We start from the raw sequence: 20,916 nt of genomic DNA on the forward strand, positions 1-20,916 counted from the left end.
CCCTTTTCTTTCTCCTTTGAAGGAAAGATAGGTAGTGAATGGGTTATAAATAATTCATTTATTGAGTAATATTTATTGAGTTTTTAATGTATTGGGTACAGTCCTGGATTATAGAAATAAAGTAGGAACAAGGTGGACAGATCCTCTGCAGTCACAGAACTTATTTTGTAGTGGAAAGAGATTATCAATAAACAAGCAATCAAATGAACAGGATAATTTACGATAATAACAAATGCTATGGAGAAAATGAAACATAAACTAGACCAACCTATGTTAAAAGCCAGTTGTGTGCTAAGTATTGAGACTATAGATATGAATAAGACATTGTTCTTTTTCCCCAGTGTGAGCATATAAAAAACATTCTCAAGTCCAATTTAATAAATGCAGGAATATGATATGCAAAGTAACACAGTAACACTAGTGATCATGGAAAGAGGGAATCAATCTTTACACAAAAAAAATTTGTGAAGTAGCATTAGAGTTCATCTGAGAATGAGGCCATTCATTTATTGGGATATAATCTGCTCAGTTCTGAATTTTCTCCTGTTGTATTTGAGAACTAATATAGAAATGAATCAGTGAAATGGAACTAGTATAGAAATGAATCAGAACTAGTATAGAAATGAATCCAAAATCACTGCAGATGGTGACTGCAGCCATGAAATTAAAAGATGCTTGCTGCTTGGAAGAAAAGCTATGACCAACCTAGACAGCATAATAAAAAGCAGAGACATTACATTGCCAACAAAGGCCCATCTAGTCAAGGCTATGGTTTTTCCAGTGGTCATGTATAGATATGAGAGTTGAACTATAAAGAAAGCTGAGCACTGAAGAATTGATGCTTTTAAACTGTGGTATTGGAGAAGACTCTTATGAGTCCCTTGGACTGCAAGGAGATCCAACCAGTCCATCCTAAAGGAAATCAGTCCTGAATATTCATTGGGAGGACTGATGCTGAAGCTGAAACACCAATACTTCGGCCGCCTGATGCGACGAGCTGACTCATTTGAAAAGACCCTGATGCTGGGAACGATTGAAGGCAGGAAAAGAAGGGGACAACAGAGGATGAGATGGTTGGCTAGCATCACCAACCTGATGGACATGAGTTTGAACAAGCTCCAGCTGTTGGTGATGGACAGGGAAGCCTGGCATGCTACAGTCCATGGGGTTACAAAGAGTTGGACATGACTGAGCGACTGAACTGAACTGATAGAAGTGAAGCATGCAACTGATTGGATTAATAATTTATTGATAAAGTGTACTTTGGATATAAACTGGAGAAAAAGAAAATTATGACAGAATATGACTAGCAGTCATGAATAGCTTGAGTAGGAATCAAGGGAAAGTGAGTAAATGGGAGTTTGTGGTCCGTGGTAGGCCATGAAGGTTTAAAATCACTTCCATTGCTGTGGAGAGTATCCTCATCTTTTCCCTTTAAAAATTATGACAACATTGTCTAGATAGTATCCTTAGTATTATATGACTATCGCAAGATCCCAGTGCTTCATGAGGAACAGGAGCTACTTCCTAATGTGAAAGAAATCACTGATAACCCAGGAAACAGTGGATGAGCCAGAGCTGTTGAAAGCACAATCCAAAGCCAGAGATTCAGCAACACTAGCAAGTATAGAAGTGACAAGTCTCAGGGTGGCTGCAAAACTTCAGGAAAGTCACAGGAGATAAAATCTCTCACTAAGGAAAGAGAGAATCTTAAAATGACAATAGAAGCACTTCAGATTGAACGTGACCAACGGAAGAGATGAGAGAAACTTTGGCTAAAGTATGTCTCATCCTTTCCTCCCATTTAATAAGTGTTTTATAAGTGAGAAAGAGAGCATTCATAGTTATAATATTCCTATCAGTTTTCTTTAAGTATCTCTTAATTACGAAGTGATTGGAAATAGAACAACTAAAAACTGCTCATAAATACTAAGAAACTATGGATAATGAAGGAAAATGTTTCAGGGAAGATACTTGTTTTCTTAAGTATTGAAAATGATTTAGAAAAAGCAATGTTAAATTACAGGAAGGGATAAAGTCCAAAACACTGTTTTCTTCTGTGTTTAAACTTATTTTTCCAGCATCCCATAAGGCATTACCATTTCCCTCACCGATCCAGTCAGAAATCTGAGAATCAACCCTACTACTATCCCTTCCTCCCCACTCCCTCTTTAATCCAAGAATCAAAACCTTGTTGATTTTAAGGCATGTGCCTATGTGTGAAATCCTCCCACTCTTCTCCGTATTCTGTCATAATTTTCTTCTCCAGTTTACATCCAAAGCACACTTTACCAATACCCTAATCCAAGCCAGGATTCTTTCTGGCTGTCCTGCAATAGCCTCCTAACTGGTCTCTCCATTCATTTCATACTTCTGTAATTCATTCCCCATTCTGTGCCAAGGTGATGTTTTCGCCTTAAAACTTTTTCATAGCTTATTATTGCTATTAAATGACCCTGGATCCCAGACCTTGCTGGTTTCTACCCCTGTTTCATCTACTCTTCCTCCTGTTCATTGGGCTCAGGCAGCTCTAGTCTATTGCTCTTCCACGTTTCTCAGCTTTCAGATGGTCTGGTCTTCCTTCCTGTAGTATTTCCATACTCCTCTTTGCCTAACAAGTGCTCTCAGCCTTTGTCTCTCAACTGAAGCTTTCCATCCCCCAGGAAGCCCTTCCTAATCACTCAGAATAGATTAGGTTTGCCACTGGTACCCTGAAATAACCCGCCACCTCTGTTTGGTTAAGATTTGATATAATATGTATTTTTCCTTCTAAAATGTATAAGTCTCAAAAAGGCCAATCATGTAAAGTCTCATTTACCATTTCATCTCCAACTTCTAATATTATAGGATACTAACAACACAATGAATACTCAATAAATGTGTTTAATATCTGAATAATGGGAGAGTGGGTGAGAGGAAATATTGTTCTGGAAATGAGCTGTTAAATCCCTGATTTCATTGTTTTAGAAAGCATCCTTGTTTCTTTTCCCAAAAAATGAAATAAAGTATCTCTGGATATCAACTGTATCATTTTATGATTCTCTTTAGATCCGAACATCTCAAGACAAACAAGAACAGTCCTTCAATATGAAAGAAAAGGACAGTGAGACTAAGAAAATAATGAATGAGATGGAGCAATTGAAGGACCCATTCAAAGACTCAGCACTACTAAAGCTAGAAATGGAAAAGCTCGAATTGTCTGAAAGACTTCAAGAAAGTCATGATGAAGTCAAAGCTGTAGCAAAGGAGAGAGCTAACCTTCAGAGGCTACAAGAACTTCTTCAATCTGAAAAGAACCAACTCCAAGAAAACCTAAGAGAAATGGCAGCTAAAGTAGGTGTCATTCATTTTCGTGTGTGTGTGTGTGTGTGTGTTAATATTCTGTAAGCAGATATCTTGGTAAAAACTAAACCTCTGGGGAAAAGGAATTCGTTACCATGTAATGATTATAATGTTTTCAAATTTTCTTGCAATTTCTTTTAATAATAAAGCAACTAGAAACTGAAGAGAAACTTAAAGTTGCTCATTGTCACCTAAAAGAACAAGAGGAAATTATTGGTAAACTAAGAGCGGATCTATCAAAGAGAGAAACTGAAATATCACACATTCAACAGGAATTGGAAACAGCAAATGATAAATTACAGAAAAAGGTAAAATGGGAGTAAAGGAACAGGGGAAGAAAATTTAAGGGAGGTAGCTAACTAGATTACAAAGGCTACTGTTTACTTACTAAATTGTTTTAAAAAGCATCCTAAATTTTTTCCTTAAAAATACATATATATATATGTATACACAAACATATATAAGCACATGTTTTTATGTGTGTTTGCATGCAAGTATATTTTTGGCTTTGTCTTTTTTAGACTCAAGAGCTTTATGAGAAGCAGTTTATTACTGTCAAGGAAATCAGTGAGACTCAGGAAACAATGAGTGAGCTGGAACAGTTAAAGGAACATCTCAGAGTCAAAGGCTCGTCACTACAAAGAAAAGAAAGCGAGAGGCTCACATTGGCTGAAAAACTTCAGGCAAGTCAGGAAGAATTAAAAACCATAATTAAGGAAGGAGATGAACTGGAAAGGATACAGGAGGCCCTTCAAAAAGAAACAGACCAACTCAAAGAAAACACTAAAGAAATTGTAGCTGATGTAAGTTACCCTCTTTTGATGTTTTTTGGTTATAAAAGTAGTGTTGAGGTGATAATGATGATGTTCACTATTAAGTTAGATTAATTTTCCTGGAATCATAAAGGAACAGAAGATCAAAGCAGAACTAAAAGCTACTTACATTCTTCTGAAGGAGTACCAAGAAACGATAATGCATAGAATAGTTCAGAGAAGACAGATCAGGGAACAAATATCCAGAGAGTCTTAGGGAATTCAGATACTGACAGGCAAACGTAGGTCTCGTGTTGTTTAGAAAATGACATCCGATTATTGTGTTCTGCATATCCCTTAAGGAAGAAAATAATACATACATTAAACTAAAATATAAAGATGATTGGCATAATTATAGAAATAGTTCTTTTTCCTAATATTTTCTGCCTATGTCCTAACTTGCTTTATAATTTTCACAGATTCAAGAACTTCAGGAAAAAGAACATCAACTTCTTGAGATGAAGGATGTCAGTGAGACTTGGGAAAATATATGTGAAATGGAAAACTTGAAGAAGCAACTTGAGGCCCAAAAGTCAACTCTAGAAAATATAGAATGGGAGAATATCAAGTTAACTCAGAGATTCAATGAAAATATTGCAGAAATAAGATCTGTTACAAAAGAAAGAGATGACCTTAGGAATATGGAGGAGACTCTCAAAGTAGAGATAGACCAGCTCAAGGAAAACCTAAGAGAAACAACAAATAGAGTGAGTTACCATCTTTTACCCAACTTGTAAATGTGAAATTGTGTCCTAAAAGAACTGTGATTGATAGAATTGGTGGAGATGTAAAAATGGTCCAACCCTTGGGGAAAACTGAAGGGATGGATATATGGTGGTGGTTGTTGAGTCCGACTCCTTGCAACCCCACGGACTGCAACACGCCAGGCTTCCCGGTCCTTCACCATCTCCCGGAGCTTGTTCAAACTCATGTCCATTGAGTTGGTAATGCCATCCTACCATCTCATCCTCTATCATTCCCTTCTCCTGCCATCTGTCTTTCCCAGCATCAGGGTCTTTTCCAGTGAGTTGACTCTTCAAATTACATGGCCGAAGTATTGGAGCTTCAGCTTCAGTATCAGTCCTTTCAGTGAATATTCAGGGTTGATTTCCTTTAGGATTGACTAGTCTTGATCTCCTTGCTGTCTGAGGGACTCTCAAGAGTCTTCTCCAACACCACAGTTCAAAAGCAACATTTCTTCCACGCTCAGCCTTCTTTATGGTCCAACTCTCATATCCATACACGACTACTGGAAAAAACATAGCTTTGACTATACAGACTGTTGTTTACAGTAACCCCTAAAATCCAGTTATTGCTGTTTATCTGCATATATTAGCATAATTGTGCAAAGATGTTTATGGACAGATATTCATTGCAGCAAGTTCCAATAACAAAGCAACCCCCCTCACCAATAGGAAAAATCCTCACTGTCCATTAGACTGGTTGAACAAAAATACAGCACATTCAGACCATGGAATACCAACCCATAGGTAAAGAATGAGATAGAGCTGATTAAAAAGTTTCCAATGGGAAAAAGGAGTAAGAGTATCTAGAATATATTGACATCCAGAAGTTACTTTTAGAGGATGAGAACTGAGAGGCCCAAGGAGGGAGGGGAATTTTTACTTCTTACCCTATGCCTTTCCTACATATTGTTGAATTGTATTATTCTGAATGTATTCTTTTTCTTTCTCTAATAATAAAGGACCTGGAAAGACAAGAGGAACTAAGAACTGCCCAGATGAATCTGAAAGAGCACCAAGAAACTATCGATAAACTCAGAGGAATTGTTTCAGGGAAGACAGATGAAATATCAAATATCCAAATGAATTTAGAAAACACAAATATGGCCTTAAAAGCACAGGTATTTCTTATAATATCTAAGTAACTGAGAGTTTGAATCAGGTCTTTTGTGTTATGAAACAGGGTATGAGTTTGCCAAATGCTGAAAATAAGTAGAGATTTTCCTATTCAATTTAGAAACTACTTTTTAACTTTCTCTCTGTATCTGTCTATATCCTAACTTACTGTTTGATTATCTCAAGGTCAGTGAACTTCAGGAGAAAGAACATCAACTTCTTAAGGTGCAAAATGATCTCAGGGAAAATATATATCAAACAGAGCAATTGAAGAAGCAATTAGAGACTCAGAATTCAATCCTGGAAAGCACAGAAACAGAGAAGTTAAGGTTGACTCAGAAACTCCTTGAAAACGTTGAAGAAATAAAATCTGTTAGTAAGGAAAGAGATGACCTAAGAAGAATGGAGGGAACCCTCAAAATGGAGCGAGATCAACTCAGAGAAAGCCTCAGAGAAACAAAAGCTAAAGTAAGTTACACTCACTCCTCTTGCCAGCAAGTTAATGTGATGTTTTCCTTACATCAGTGAACCCTTCTTTGAAATGAGTGGTACTTTTGGTGAAAGTTAACAGGATACCACCTTTTAGGCAGGTAATTTGGTATTGTTTGTGAAAATTTTAAATTCTGTAACCAGCAGTTTCTTTATGGGCTTTACCCTACATGTACATTTACTCAATTAAGAAAAAGTAAATATATATGTGTGTGTGTGTGTGTGTGTGTGTGTGTGTGTGTATTCATAACACAAACATACATACCATAAAGTTGTTCATTATAGCAATTTGTGATTTAAAAAAAGATAGGAAATAACCTAAATGTGCATCACAAGGAAACCAGGTAAATATATGCAGTAGGCCCAGGTGTGGAGAAAGAAATGGCACCCCACTCCAGTATTCTTGCCTGAAAAATCCCATGGACAGAGGAGCCTGGTGAGCTACAGTCCATGGGGTACAGAGAGTGGGCCATGACTGAGAACATGTCCGGGTGTCACAGTGGTAAAAGAATCCACCTGCCAGTGCAGGAGACGCTGGAGATGCAGGTTCAATGCCTGAGTTGGGAAGGTCCCCTGGAGGAGGAAACAGCAACCCAGTCCAGTATTCTTGCCTGGGAAATCCCATAGAAGACCTGGTGGGCTACAGTCCATGGGATCGCAAAGAGTTGAACACAGCTGAGTGACTGAGTGTGCACATACAGTATACATGCAACCCCTAAAAAAACGAAATAGATTTGAATGTTCTAATATGAAAGCCCAAAGTAAACCTTAGGGGGAAAGCAAGCTGTAGAAGAGCACATGTATAGCATGTTCGCCTCTGAAAAATGTGAGTACATTGTGGGGAGGTGAGGCCAGGGGAAGCGCAAACCTACAGTTTTCTAACAACCTCAAAGATGTGGAGGAGGGAATAAGAAGTTTATCATTTTTACTAAGGAAATACCGTTTTCATTAAAAAGAAAGTAGTTAACACTAAGCTATGTTGTTTTTGCTTTTATTTTTTCCTGTTAATTAAGGATCTAGAAAAACAAGAAGAACTAAGAATAGCTCACTTGCATCTGAAGGAGCACCAGGAAATTATTGATAAACTCAGAGGGATTGTGTCTGAGAAGGCAGAAGAAATATTAGATATGCAAATGGATTTAGAAAATTCAAATGCTAAATTACAAGAAAAGGTATTGAGGGGGGTCATGGGGCTTATATGCTCAAATACCCAATATATTCCTAGAATAAAAAGTAATGCCTAAAATCCTTAAGGGATATAAAACACTTCAGCCACATTAGAAAGCAGCTTGGTAGTTTTTACTAACCCTGAACCATATACCTGCTGTGGCCCAGAATTTTCTATCCTTGGGTATGTACCTAAGGAAAAAGAATGCATTCTTCCACATAAAGACATACAGGAGTGCTCACAGCAGCTGCAATCATAATTGTGAAGAACTGAAAGCAACCCATATGCCTGTCAACAGGAGAATCGATATTTACATTGTGATGCATAAGTTTAAAAATTGGCAAACGAGCTTATGTTTGCCACAGGGTAAGAGTGAGGGGAAAGGATAGTTAGGGAGTTTGGGATGGACTTGTGCACACTGCTATATTTTAAATGGATAACCAACAAGTTCTTATTGTATAACACAGGGAACTCTGCTCAGTGTTATGTGGCAGCCTAGATGGGAGGGGAGTTTCGGGGAGCATGGATACATGTTTATGTGTGGCTGAGTCCCTTTGCTGTCTACCTGAAACTGTCAGATCATTGTTAATCAGTTTGACTCCAATATAAAATATTTAAAAGACAACAAATAAAATTTTTTAAAAGCAGACAAACTGATCTGGGATGAAAAAGGTCAAAATAGTGATTTGTTCTAGGAAGAGCACACAGGTAAAGTAAGTGTTCTATATTTTGATCTGAGTTTTAGTTACATAGCTGTATGCATTTGTTGAGTATAGCTGAGCTGTATACATGTAAGATTATATGTAGTCATGTATATTATATCACAAAAGACACCAAATCCTGTATGAAATTTTACAGCACATTAATGAGTAAAATGGGGTAACTATTGTCTTAATCAGTTTAGAAACTATTCTTAATTCTTCCCTAAAAAAATGATCCAATTAATCCTACCATGATTATCTTAAGGTCCAAGAACTGAAAGCAAATGAACAGCAACTTTTTAAGTTAAAAGGAGAAATTGGTGAGACTAAGAAAAAAATGTGTGACATTGAGCAACTGAAGAACGAATTTAAGTGCCAGAGTTTAACTATGAACAAAATAGAAATGGAGAACTTAAACTTGGCTCAGAAGCTTCATGAAAACCTTGAAGAAATGAAATCTGTAATGAAAGAAAGAGATAACCTAAGGGGGCTGGAAGAGACCCTCAGACTGGAGAGAGACCTACTCAAGGCGGACCTGCAAGGAAGCACAGCTGGGGTGAGTTGTCCTCCTCCGTCCTGCCAAATAACCGTTTGTATTCTAAGAAGTTTGAAAATAATCGATGCTATTCGTGAAAATTTAAATGTTATAACCTTTCAGGGAGACAATTTGACAATAGCATTTTAAAAATTTATCAATATAGACATTTGGTACAGCAGTTCCACTTGTAGGAATTTATCCTACCAGTATATTCACATGTATGGGCAGAAATACAACAGCATTCACTGCAGCACCATATGTGATGAACAAAATCAGAACCAATCCAAGTGTCTGTCAATAAGGCACTGGATAAGTGGGGTTCGTCTGTATACTGGAAAACTAAGCATAAGAAGAGGACACTCTTTACATGATACTGATTTAGAAAAATATCCAGATGGTATGAAATGTGGAAAATAAGTGGCAGAGTTGAGCATGGTACAGGACTGGGATGGGTGAGGCTAGTGTCAGGGCCTTAGACTTTATGTCCCTCTGAACTATTCTAATTTAGCAGTGGCGTGTTGGTTATTTCTAACTGTGAATATGTATTTCTTAAGATTTGGTTTAACTAGTTCATTGTTAAGAAAAGGTAATGTGCCTTTATCTCATATTTCTCAATTTCTTCTGATAACAAAGGAACTGGAGACACAAGAACAACTAAAAATTGCTCATATCCGTTTGAAAGAACACCAAGAGACTATCGATAAATTGAGAGAGAGAGTTTCAGAAAAGACGTCTCAGATTTCACATATGCAAAAGGATTTAAATAAATCAAAAGATGAATTACAGAAAAAGGTATGTGTTGTTTTGTTCTTTGAGGGAACATGTGCATGCTAAGTCACTTAAGTTGTGTCCAGCTTTTTGCGACCCCATGGACTGTAGCCTGTCCACGGGATTCCCAGGCAAGAACACTGGAGTGGGTTGCTATTCCCTTCTCCAGAGGATCTTCCTGATACAGGGATTGAACCCTGTGTCTCTTATGTCTCCTGCATTGGCAGGCACATTCCTTACCACTAGCACCACCTGGGAAGCCCCTAACTCTGGGGGAATAACTGTCCAAAATTATTTATGAAATGAGAAAGGACATAGATACAGATATGTCAATATAAATATATATGTATGTCTACCATAAATAGACACTATTTTACTTTCTTTAAGGAATTCTGTTTGTATTCTAACTTGTTTTATAATTGTGTCAAGATACAAGAACTTAAGAGAAAAGAGCTTCAACTTCTTAAAATGAAAGAAGATGTCAGTAAAACTCATAAAAAAGTGAATGAAATGAAACAGTTGAAGAAGCAGTTTGAGGCCCAAAATTTATCTATGCAAAGTGTGGAAATGGATAATTTGCATTTGACTAAGAAACTTTATGAAAGCCTTGAAGAAATAAGAATTGTAGCTAAAGAAAGAGATGAGCTGAGACAGATAAAAGAGTCTCTCAAAATGGAAAGGGACCAATGCAGAGAAAAATTAAGAGACCTGCTAGCTAGAGTGAGTTCAGAATCATTCCCTATCTAGTAACTATAAGAATCAAGCTTTTTTTGGTAAGAGTGACAGTTATTTTGTGGTATATTTATGTCTACAAACAGTAAAGGATAATGAAGGAAACTTAATTATAGTTTTCACACAAATAGAAAATGCGGTTTTAAAAAGAAGCCAAAATATTATTCAGAAAATACCACTTTTTTTGTTGTTAAGAACTTTTTAAAATAGAAGTATAATAGATATACAATATTATATGTTGTAATATACAGTATAGTGATCCACAGTTTTTAAAGATTATACTCCATTTATAGTTACTGTAAAATATTATCTATTTTCCATACTGCACAGTATTTCTGGGTAGCTAATTTTATACATTATAGTTTGTACTTCTTAATCCCTTAGTCTTGTATTGTCCCTTTCCCCTTCTCTCTCCCCTGTGGTAACCACTAGTTTGCTCTCTGTATTTGTGAGTTTGCTTCTTTTTTGTTAAATTCATTAGTTTGTTATATTTTTTAGATTCCGCATGTAGTGGTATCATACAATATTTGTCTTTATCTGGCTTATTTTACTAAACATAATACCTTCCAAGTCCATCCAAGTTTTTTGCAAATGGCAGATTTCAGTTCCTTTTTTATGGCTGAGTAACACTCCACTGTGTATGTGTCCCGCATCTTCGTCTGTCCATCTGTTGATGCATGTCTGGGTTGCTTTGGCATCTTGGCTATCGTAAGATGAACACTGGGGTGCATGCATCTTTTCAAACTACTGTTCTGGTTTTTCAGAAAATACTTTTTAATTCTCTAGTTTTAAAAAAACAAAAAATGTTACATAAAGCAGACTATTTCTTTCAGTGTAGTTTTTTAAAGGATTTCTAAGCCAAGAAATGACATTATTCTCAGTGGAGAAAGATTTGAAGAATCATAAAAGATTAAATATCTCATTTCTGTGCTTCTGCCCAGTAGAGTTTTAAACATAGGCTCTTGTTAGTGAGTTTTGAAGGAAAAAGACAAGTATAAATAAGGAAGTTCTTGTGATATGTATTTATAAATATTCACCTATGTTAAAGAACCTGCGTCATTATATAAAATTCAGATGAATAAGAAATCTGTAAAAAATCTTTCTTATTCTCATATTTCATTTTCATGTTCATCATTATCTTCTAGTAAAGAAATAGTGGAAAGTAATATCATTTGTAATCTCAATAGAAATATCAGACACTTGGAAATCATCTTTAGTGGGCCCTAACTAAATCTATAAAGAGACTAAATTCATTCAATGAATATTTATTGAACAATATTTTATTTTGCACTTTTAATCAGAAATACAAAATATATACTGGGTATGAATTTTCTGTTCCAAGGTTCTGGAAAGAATATATCAGCAGGACTTAGAACACCATAAGTAATATACTTGGTTTTACTTGCATATCGAGTTGGCAACAGTGATTGTAAGGCAGAAATTTGGAAGAGTAGGAACCAGAAATATATCTAAAATCCAATTTTCAACTAAAAGTAGTAAAGGAACAGATCCTATCTTCCAAAATTATGTGGTTTTGCCACTTTTTCCAATGACTTGAGGTCACTCACTGAAGACTTACTATTATTTATTTTCTGAGCATTGTTAAGACTACTTTAAGTTAGATGTGTTATATTTAATTCTATTATTGAAAAGATATAAAAATGTAATCAAAGTATATGATTAGACATATGTGAATATAGTTACAGCTGAAGTCTTGCTGATTTCTTTCTATCAAAGCAGGATCAACAGAACCACAAAGAGGTAAAATATGAAAAAAGCTTACTATGTGATGGAAACCAACACCTTATAGGAAGCCTGAGAGAAAAGTGCTTTAGGATAAAAGTAAGTGTTCTCCTGTTAAAGTTACAAATGAAGATTTGTATGCCTCCAGAGGTCTAACGTGGATTGAATAGATAATGCTCAATACTTTTCTAAACTTTATAATCTAGCACTAGTATATATATGTATACATAGATACACGCATACACCACACACACACAAAACAGAGGCGTTTGTGATCATAAGGCTTCACTGGAAAGGTGGTATTTGAGCAAATAGCTGAAAGAGGTAAAGGATCAAGCCACACAGGCCTGTGTCCAGGTAAAGAGCACTATAAGCGGAGGGAACAGCAGGCACAAAGCTTCTGAGACAAGCTTGCTTGGTGGGTTCCAAGGTCTTCAGGAAGGAGGACAGCCAGTTAGAAGAGAAGTGTGGAGTTAATGAGGAAGAGGCAGGCTGTGGGGCTTTAAGCAGACTGCAGGCTTACTCTGATTAAGATGGAGATCTCTTGAGAGAGACATGATCTGACTTAGATTCTAAAGAAATGGCTGTTAGGTTGAAAATGAGTGGGAGCAGGAGGACAATTGAAAGACTAATTCCAGTAATCCAGGCAAAGGTGATGGTGGCTCAGCCCAAAGGGGTAGCAGTGGAAGTGGTGAGAAAGTGTTTGGGTTCTGAATATATCCTAAGGGTAACGCCAACAGGATTATCGTCGCCCCTGTTAAAATGCAGTCCCTAAAAACTGTTTGTGTTGCTTATGGCTATGTCACTTAGCACAGTTCCCAACAGAAATCAGCATTGAGAATGCCTTTTTTAAAAGTACAAATGAATGGCATACAGCGCTGCTCCATGCCATAATCTGATTCATTCTAAGACTAAAGGCAGCACCCCACCCCCAACATCCACAGATTACTGAACATCTATCTAGCTTTTCCTTAAATTATTCAAAAAAGAATTCGTTGTGGTCAACTGCCGCTTCCATAATTTAACACCCTAAACTAAACATGTTATTTATTACATGATTGTAGCAACTTGATGTTCCTCTGCCTGTATTCTCCAGGGTTCAGCTGCCTGGACTTTTATCATTTGTATTTGTGGGCCCAGACTCACTGTCTTTCATATGCAGGCACTGTACTTACCTCGTGAGATAGGTTTTATTGTTTCATTTATAAACAAACTGAGGCTCAGAGGAAGTTTAGAGGTTGCCCAAGTTAATTAGTAGAATAAGGATTTGAAATCAAGTCTGACAAAGTGTAAAACTTGGGCATAGAAGCATTTTTACAAATATAATTTTTATTTCCTTTAAAATAATATCTATATATTTTGTAGATTGCATATATTCAGGTATCATTTAATATTTGATCCTCTAGAAGACTCTATGGCAGTTATTGTAATCTCATTTTATAGTGGTGAAAATGGCTCAGTGTTTCCCCAGTTAGCGAGTGGCAGAGCTGGAATCTAAACTCAAACTCTGATAAAAGGTTAGAAAACTTAGACTCTAGGCAAATAATAGAAATGTGTGAAGAAGCTCCATCAATTTGACAAATAATTAGTTTGATTCTTGGTCGCATATCTGCTCACTCATACTGCCCACTGTAAATATAAAACAGCATTCAGACTTGAGCTACAATACATACTGGATTGAATTCACTCAGATTTCCCTTCAGACTTTATATAAACAAATGCTCCTTCAAATCATGGATGTTCAAAAGACCAAAAGAAAATGCATCAAATGATAACAATGATTGTTTCTGATTTTCTTTGTTATATTTGTTTAATTTTTTTTTAATTTCCACAGTAATTTTTATAATCCAAAATCAATAGTTTGCTTTTGATTTTTAAACACAAACATCATAATTTGTTTTCCTCCTACAAGAAGTAGTAAATCTTTTTGTTGCAGCTCTAGGGCTGGGACTATTTCTTGTTAAAATAAATTAGTACATTGAATAAATTCTAATTTTCTTTAGGAGCTTCTTAAGAGATACTCAGCGATGGATAATCACTATGAATGTTTAAATAGATTGTCTCTTGACTTGAAGAAGGAAATTGAAACCCAAAAAGAGCTTTCAATTAGAGTAAAAGCAAACCTCTCACTTCCATATCCACAAACCAAACAAATCCAGAAACTTCTCACTGCAAACCAGAGGTGTTCCATGGAATTTCATAGAGTCGTAATGAAACTTCAGGTACCATCTTTTTAAGTAATATCTTTGTAAATACTGCTGTAAATTTCTATTACTAACAACATGTTTAAGTCCTACCTTGAAAGTTGGCCTGTCATGCTGCAGTCCATGGGGTTGCAAAGAGTCAGATACAGCTTAGCAATAAACTTTTACTTTTCCCTTTTTGAGAGTTAGCATATTCACTATTAAATTGAAGATTGCATGGGTCTAAGAACAGTGTGCAAGACCCTCAGTGCACCTAGGACCTGTTTATTCAACAAAACCTGAGCTTTGCCTGTGGACCTAGACACTGTCCAGGTATTTAGGAGACAGATGTGAATAGCATCTCAAGAACCTCATAGTGAGTGAAGCAGACATATAAACAGGTAATAAGCCTTGTTATAGAAGTATATTTAGATTGTATGACATACCAGATAAAAAGTTAGAGAAGATAAGACTGGCTTAAGCGATAAAGCTTGGCGTTCATTTTGTAGATGAGGCAGAGCCATTGGATAGTTATTTTAAGGTGTTGGCAATGGCATGATCAGGTTATTATTTTAGATACTTCCCTATAGACAAAGAAGAAATGAGTTTGTGGCCAGAAACAGTTGCACTGGGTCCAGATAAGCTGTAACAATGACACTACTACTAGGGAAGGATTCTTGGGATGGAGGGGACACACTTGTGACAGCTTGAGATAGTAGTCCATGTGACTGATGGTCGAGGTAAGGGGGAGAAGTTTAAAATGAGAATCAAAATTCAGGTTTAGCCAGGTTTGTAGACAGTGTTACCATTAACAAATAAAGAGGGGAAAGAGATTAGGTGTTCAGTTTGAGATGTTTTGAGGTAGAAATACCTGTGACAGAATGTTTGAGAAGAGAGACCAAGTAAGCATTCAGTTGAGAGTCTGAGACTTGTCAGGAGAAATGTCAGGACTAAAGACAAAGATTTGGGATTCGTATAGCTGACACATTGCACAACATCTGTGAGTAACATCACCCAGAAAGCATAGCAGAGGAATAAGAAGTTGGAGATACAATAAGCACTTCAGAAGGGATAATTCAAGAGACAGTAGCAGAAAAGAGCAGCTCATGGGTTAAAGATTAGTAAAAGTCAAAGTGGCGGAAGAGAACCAAGCACAAGTGCTATCACTGAAGTCAGTGAAAGAGTCTGCCAGAGACGAAGTAGTCAAGAGGGCAGATGTGTTAGCCGGCACGAGGACTGAAGAGATCCCCCCAATTTGTTGATAATAGAGCTCACTGGTGATCTCTGTCAGTCTGGTTTTAGTTGAGTGATTAAGGAAGAGGCCGAATTATAAGAGATTAAGGGATGGTGGAAGTTAGGGGAAGTAGGGAACTGGTACCTGGCCTTCCTGTTTGGTAAATTGCCCTGCAGGCCCTGATACTCTTCCACAAACCCTGGCAATCAGATATCCAGAACTTACTAAAGAGATCCACGCAGCATATGGTATTCAAACTATTATCACCTTAAAGCCAGACATCTAAATACACTTGACAAGTAAATCTTGAGACATGTCATACCCATTTTTGTTACCTGGTCAAGGTAGGCAGATGTTGAAAATAATCTCAGGTATCTAGCTGGGAAACCTGGGTGGTTGATGATTTAATTAACCAAAAAGAGGATAATAGACATAGATGGGTTTCTAGGGAAAGGAATCATGTACATTTTAAGCCTATTGAAATTGAGGTGATTGTAGGACATCTGTGAAGTGTATTTCAGGAGGAAGTCAGAAATACAGAACTAGAGAGAGGCCTGAGAGTTATCCTCCCAAGTTGCTGAGAAGAGAAAATTGAGAATAGAGCGGCTCTTTCCTCATTCCTCACTTAACCAGGAAACATAGATAAAACAAGAGATGCCATCCTGCCTCCTAGTCTCAGGGGTTTAAAACTTCTTCTAAACATGGTACAAGTTTCATTTCCCAATTTGTTTTATGTTTCTCTGCAAGTATGTGCTAAGCTATGTTGCAAGGACAAAGGAAGAACAACATGAATCCATCAATAAATTTGAAATGGCTTTTATTGATGAAGTGGAAAAGCAAAATGAACTGCTAATGGAACTACAGCACTTTCAACAAGATTATGATGTACCACCTGGAGAATCAAGGGACCTCAAATTGAACCAGAGCATGGATCTACATATCGAAGTATAATTTGTTTAAACTGGGTTTAACTAGATGTCAAGCCTTTTATCAAGTCGAAAAGTACCTTTGCATTTATTTAGAGTTATTTTTACTTACCAAAAAATTAAAACTCAGTTGCAGAATGACAGCTGGTGAGGTGTGAAGGGTGCCAGATAATAGTGTAGCGTCCTTTCAGAACCCCAAAGATACAGAAAATAGATGTAATATCATCAAGTGGGAATTCATGGAACCCCAGAATAAGTTTCCAAATGCCTTCTGAAACTTCCTAGATCTGTGACTGGGAGTCAGAAATATTTTCATTACAACTCCACATGAAGTGTCCTACTCAGCAGTATGAGGCCAGCATCCAATTTCCAATACCATGTGCAGCCTGTTATGTGCCCAGAAAGCAACATCCAGAGACAGTTCATATATTGTGGTAATTAGTCATAGATGTATAGTTTTGAGGGGCTTTAATTTGAGCAGGATTTGTAGACTTGCCTTTGTTACATAGGTTGTACTGCCAAAATTTTATTATCAATAACTAAAGTTTTAAATTAAAATTATATTTACTTTAAAATATTAAGAATAAAGTTCAGTAAGGTGTTTTCCCCTTTTATGATATTTAGATTAAAACTTTTCTAATGTTCAGATGATTCATTGCTTATTTTTCACAGGAAATTCTTAAGGATTTTTCAGAAAGTGATTTCCATAGCATAAAGACTGAATTTCAGCAAGTACTAAGTAATAGAAAAGAAATGACTCGGTTTTTGGAAGAGTGGTTGAATGCTCGTTTTGATATAGAAAAGCTTAAAAATGTCATCCAGGAAGAAAATGATAGTATTTGTCAAGTGAACAACTTGTATCATGAGAAAATAACGGTAAGTAGTCATTTTCTTGCGCCACCTCATTCTTCTTCTTGTTGACGGCTTTAATTTTTCTACCTCATTTGTTTAAAAAAATCTAAGAACAACTTAATTTTAAGTATTTTCTTAAAATTTACTCGCGTGTGCTTTGTGAAAAAAGTTGACTGTAAAACATCTTCTGCCTCTAATGTATTATGCTTCCTTAGGATAATTAAAGATGTATTTATGCTTATAAAGAAGATAAAATCTTGCTGTGCAGCAGTCAGTTTTTTACACAAAAAATCCTCTTGCCATTTTCCTCTTTCTATTCTCACTTTGGGCTGCTTCTGTAGGAACTGAGCCTTTTTTCCAAGCAGCCCCGGACAGTGTGAGCCCAGAGCCTGTTTCAGGGCTACAGGCAGCAGCTAGAGGAAACCCCTGGACAGCTAGTCAGCTGCTTCATTAGTAAGGCCGCACAGGCTTTTCGTCTCAGCAGTGTCACCCTCGCATGCCTGGATCCTTCAGCTTTGATGTTCACACTGTGGTTTGTGATCATCGTTCCAGACCAGCCCTAGGGAACAGACTCATAAGAACCAACATCGCTTTCACACTGTTTGTTGTTTCACCTTTTACTAATCAGAATATTCATTCTACTTTCTGAAGTAATCCCTATCTCGTATACCTAGAAAAATATGCAGTAATGAGAAAATGACTTGTTACTGCATGTAACCAGTGGAGAAGGAAATTGGTGGAAAAGGCAACCCACTCCAGTATTCTTGCCTGGGAAATCCCATGGAGAGAGGAGCAGGTGGGCTACAGGCCATGGGGTCACAAGAGTCGGACACAACTTAGTGACTAAACCACCATAAGTAACTGGAGCAGAGGGACCTGGATTAATATTACAGCATTTAATATTAGTGTCATATCTCTGTGTTTGGGTAGTTATTTCCAAACAAAGACTTTAACTTCATCTGGAAACAATACTTTAATCATATTGAAATATAGATAATGTTCCTAAAAAAAATAATTGCCTGTGAATGGATTGTTCATCCTTCTGTTAAATAGTCCAGGCTAGCAAAAGAGTAAATGAGTTGTTTCAAAAAAAAAAAAATAGTTCATAGTCAATGGAGAAACGCATAGCCAGTGTTTGGATAAGGTAATCTCCACATTATTAAGTGTTGTTCTTGTAATGTTGAAGGCCCAGTTGTGATCAAAAAGCAGGAATTCCTCCAGCAAGTTCCTACTGTTCTGCACAGGGAACTGTACTCTGTATTTTGTAATAACTTGTAAGGGAAAAGGATCTGAAGAAAAAGGAAGATAGGTATGTATGTATAACTGAATCACTTCTCTCTACACCTGAAACTAAGACAGCATTGTAATCAGTTACACTTCAATGAAAAAAGAATGTGGGACTCTTGCAATGAGGACCAGCATGGATATGTGGCTTCTTCCAGCATCCTGAAAGAAGCAGTTGGTAGTTCTATGTAGTGTGAGGTCCTAGTTGAGAGCCATGGAGCATCCAGGATGCTGGCAAGAACACAGCTAAGTTAGGATCCAAGGATACATTGGCCATAAAGCCACCAAGAAATTTTTAGGTAAGACCAATAAGGCATCCATGATGACAGCAAAAAGTACATCCCTTAGAAGTTAGGAAGTAAAAGGATGATATGAGTAATTTCAGAGCTAGTTAGGCTTTGATGTAAAAAAAAGATATTGGTTGATCATTATTCCCTGCACAGAAATACAGGGTTTTCAGATTAATTACGAAAAGTCAGTGAATGATTTTTCCTATAAGCACTGAGGTTTAGAATGAAAATAGCTTGTTGTTAAGTTTACTGGGTATGTCCTGCTAATGTCAGTTAATGTTTATGTATGATGTGGTATATGTCATAACGTGCATAATAACTTTAACCTGCATAATTCTTCAGTTGGGATCCAATACAGTGAGATTATCATCTTGCAAAGCAGTACAGGTGCTCTTCAGCCCTTACTGTTTTATTCTCATCACCAACATCCAACATCATTTGAAATTTCAGGAACTGATTTGAACCACAAAGAATGTTCACATTCTTTTAAAGTTCTATTCTGGAGTGTGCTGAATAATAGGTGTCAGCCTATGCCTTGTCCTACAACTCTAGTATTTTCATAATGTTTTCCTTTTTTTTTTTTAATGTAATTTATTTCATTTGAGGGCTATAATGGTGTTTTTACAATCCAATAGGCTATAATGAATGAATTAACAGAGTTTGAAGAAAGAAATGCTACCATAGCCAAAGAATGGGAACAAGATCTGAAATCAGTGAAAGAAAACAATCAAAAACTATTTAAAAACTACCAAACTTTGAAGCTCTCCCTGACCTCCGGTGCTCTTGTTAATCCTACTACACAAGACAGGAATCTTCATGTCACAACAAGAGCTACACAGCAAGTCACAGAGGTGTGTACTTTCTTAAGTTTTTCAGTTTGCAGTGTCATCAAAGTCTTAAAATGCCTTCAACATCTTATATGACATTTATATATAACATGTCTTACATAGCATTTCAGAGCAAAATTACAGTATTGAATGTGTTAGAGAGCATGGGCTATCTTTGCATACGTGTGATGGGCTTGTTTTTTTAAATAAGAGTTCTATTGTGGCTATCATTTAGCTAATTAAACAGCTAGGTGCTATATAAGATCTTCCCTTTGAATTATGAAGCAGAAGTAACTCATAGCTTAATTTGATTACTAGGTGCATACACCACTCAAAGTATTATTACTGTACAGTGCAAGCTTCCTAAATCATGTGACTTCCTATTAAACTATAATCTGTGTCTTTATACAAAACTAGTTTGGGGGAAAGAGCAATTTAGGGTTTCTCTAATTATCGTCAATGTTTTTCATATTGGTTAATGTTATAATCAAAAATGGAAGAGGCTAAAAATAGATTTTGTAAGCAGATTAACGTGTGCAGAAGAATCAGTATGTTACTTGAATAATTCAATTACTTTATCCTTACTGGGACTCTGTAAAGCAAACATGGTATTTTATTTTATTATCACACAAAATGACTTAGTGGGGAGCCCAAGAGTAAATTATAATTGATCATTTTTACTGAAATAAACACTCATAATAAAACAACAGCCACTAGTTTAATAAATACCAGCAGAAACCAGAAGGTCACTAGTATAGAGTAGATTGATGTATTGATTACTACAGACCTCAGTCAGCTGGCAGAAATTTAAATCCCATCTAACAAAGCAGTAAGATGAAGAAGCAGTGAGCCAGGACATGCCTTATCAGATAAAAATCATATGCTATTAGTTTGGAAATTATGCCAAATTAGAATAGTTTGGTAATGATATAGGAATAGATAAGTAAAATAGTTTGGTAATGACATAGAAATAAGTAAATAGAGCATTGGAACACAACAAAATTCCTTACACTCAGGAAAGTTTGAGAATTTGTATATCATGATGGTTAACAGTCAACTCAGTGAGGAAAAAACGATTTACTTAATATTTGATTCAGAACAACCAGCTTGACACCTGGGGAAAAAATATCTGGATTTCCACCTCACTCAAACAAAAATAAATTCTGGG

At 36.5% G+C, this 20,916-nt stretch overlaps 1 protein-coding gene across 4 annotated transcripts in view; it reads left to right on the forward strand.

Moving 5' to 3' along the window:
• The window catches only part of CENPE (centromere protein E), a 77,641-nt gene that overhangs the window by 43,545 nt on the left and 13,180 nt on the right, over window positions 1-20,916 (forward strand). For 3 of the 4 annotated variants that reach the window (XM_069592973.1, XM_069592975.1, XM_069592976.1), the window contains 14 exons: window positions 3,049-3,333; window positions 3,492-3,650; window positions 3,864-4,145; window positions 4,574-4,861; window positions 5,860-6,018; window positions 6,200-6,481; window positions 7,516-7,674; window positions 8,637-8,927; window positions 9,543-9,701; window positions 12,147-12,251; window positions 14,156-14,374; window positions 16,317-16,514; window positions 17,168-17,371; window positions 19,557-19,772. In XM_069592973.1, coding sequence (XP_069449074.1) covers window positions 3,049-3,333; window positions 3,492-3,650; window positions 3,864-4,145; window positions 4,574-4,861; window positions 5,860-6,018; window positions 6,200-6,481; window positions 7,516-7,674; window positions 8,637-8,927; window positions 9,543-9,701; window positions 12,147-12,251; window positions 14,156-14,374; window positions 16,317-16,514; window positions 17,168-17,371; window positions 19,557-19,772 — 3,006 coding nt within the window. The remainder of the gene's footprint in view (window positions 1-3,048; window positions 3,334-3,491; window positions 3,651-3,863; window positions 4,146-4,573; window positions 4,862-5,859; window positions 6,019-6,199; window positions 6,482-7,515; window positions 7,675-8,636; window positions 8,928-9,542; window positions 9,702-12,146; window positions 12,252-14,155; window positions 14,375-16,316; window positions 16,515-17,167; window positions 17,372-19,556; window positions 19,773-20,916) is intronic. The other variant, XM_069592974.1, reaches the window with a different exon arrangement.

This window comes from Ovis canadensis, chromosome 6 (assembly GCF_042477335.2).
Source record: "Ovis canadensis isolate MfBH-ARS-UI-01 breed Bighorn chromosome 6, ARS-UI_OviCan_v2, whole genome shotgun sequence".
Taxonomy (NCBI): domain Eukaryota; kingdom Metazoa; phylum Chordata; class Mammalia; order Artiodactyla; family Bovidae; genus Ovis; species Ovis canadensis.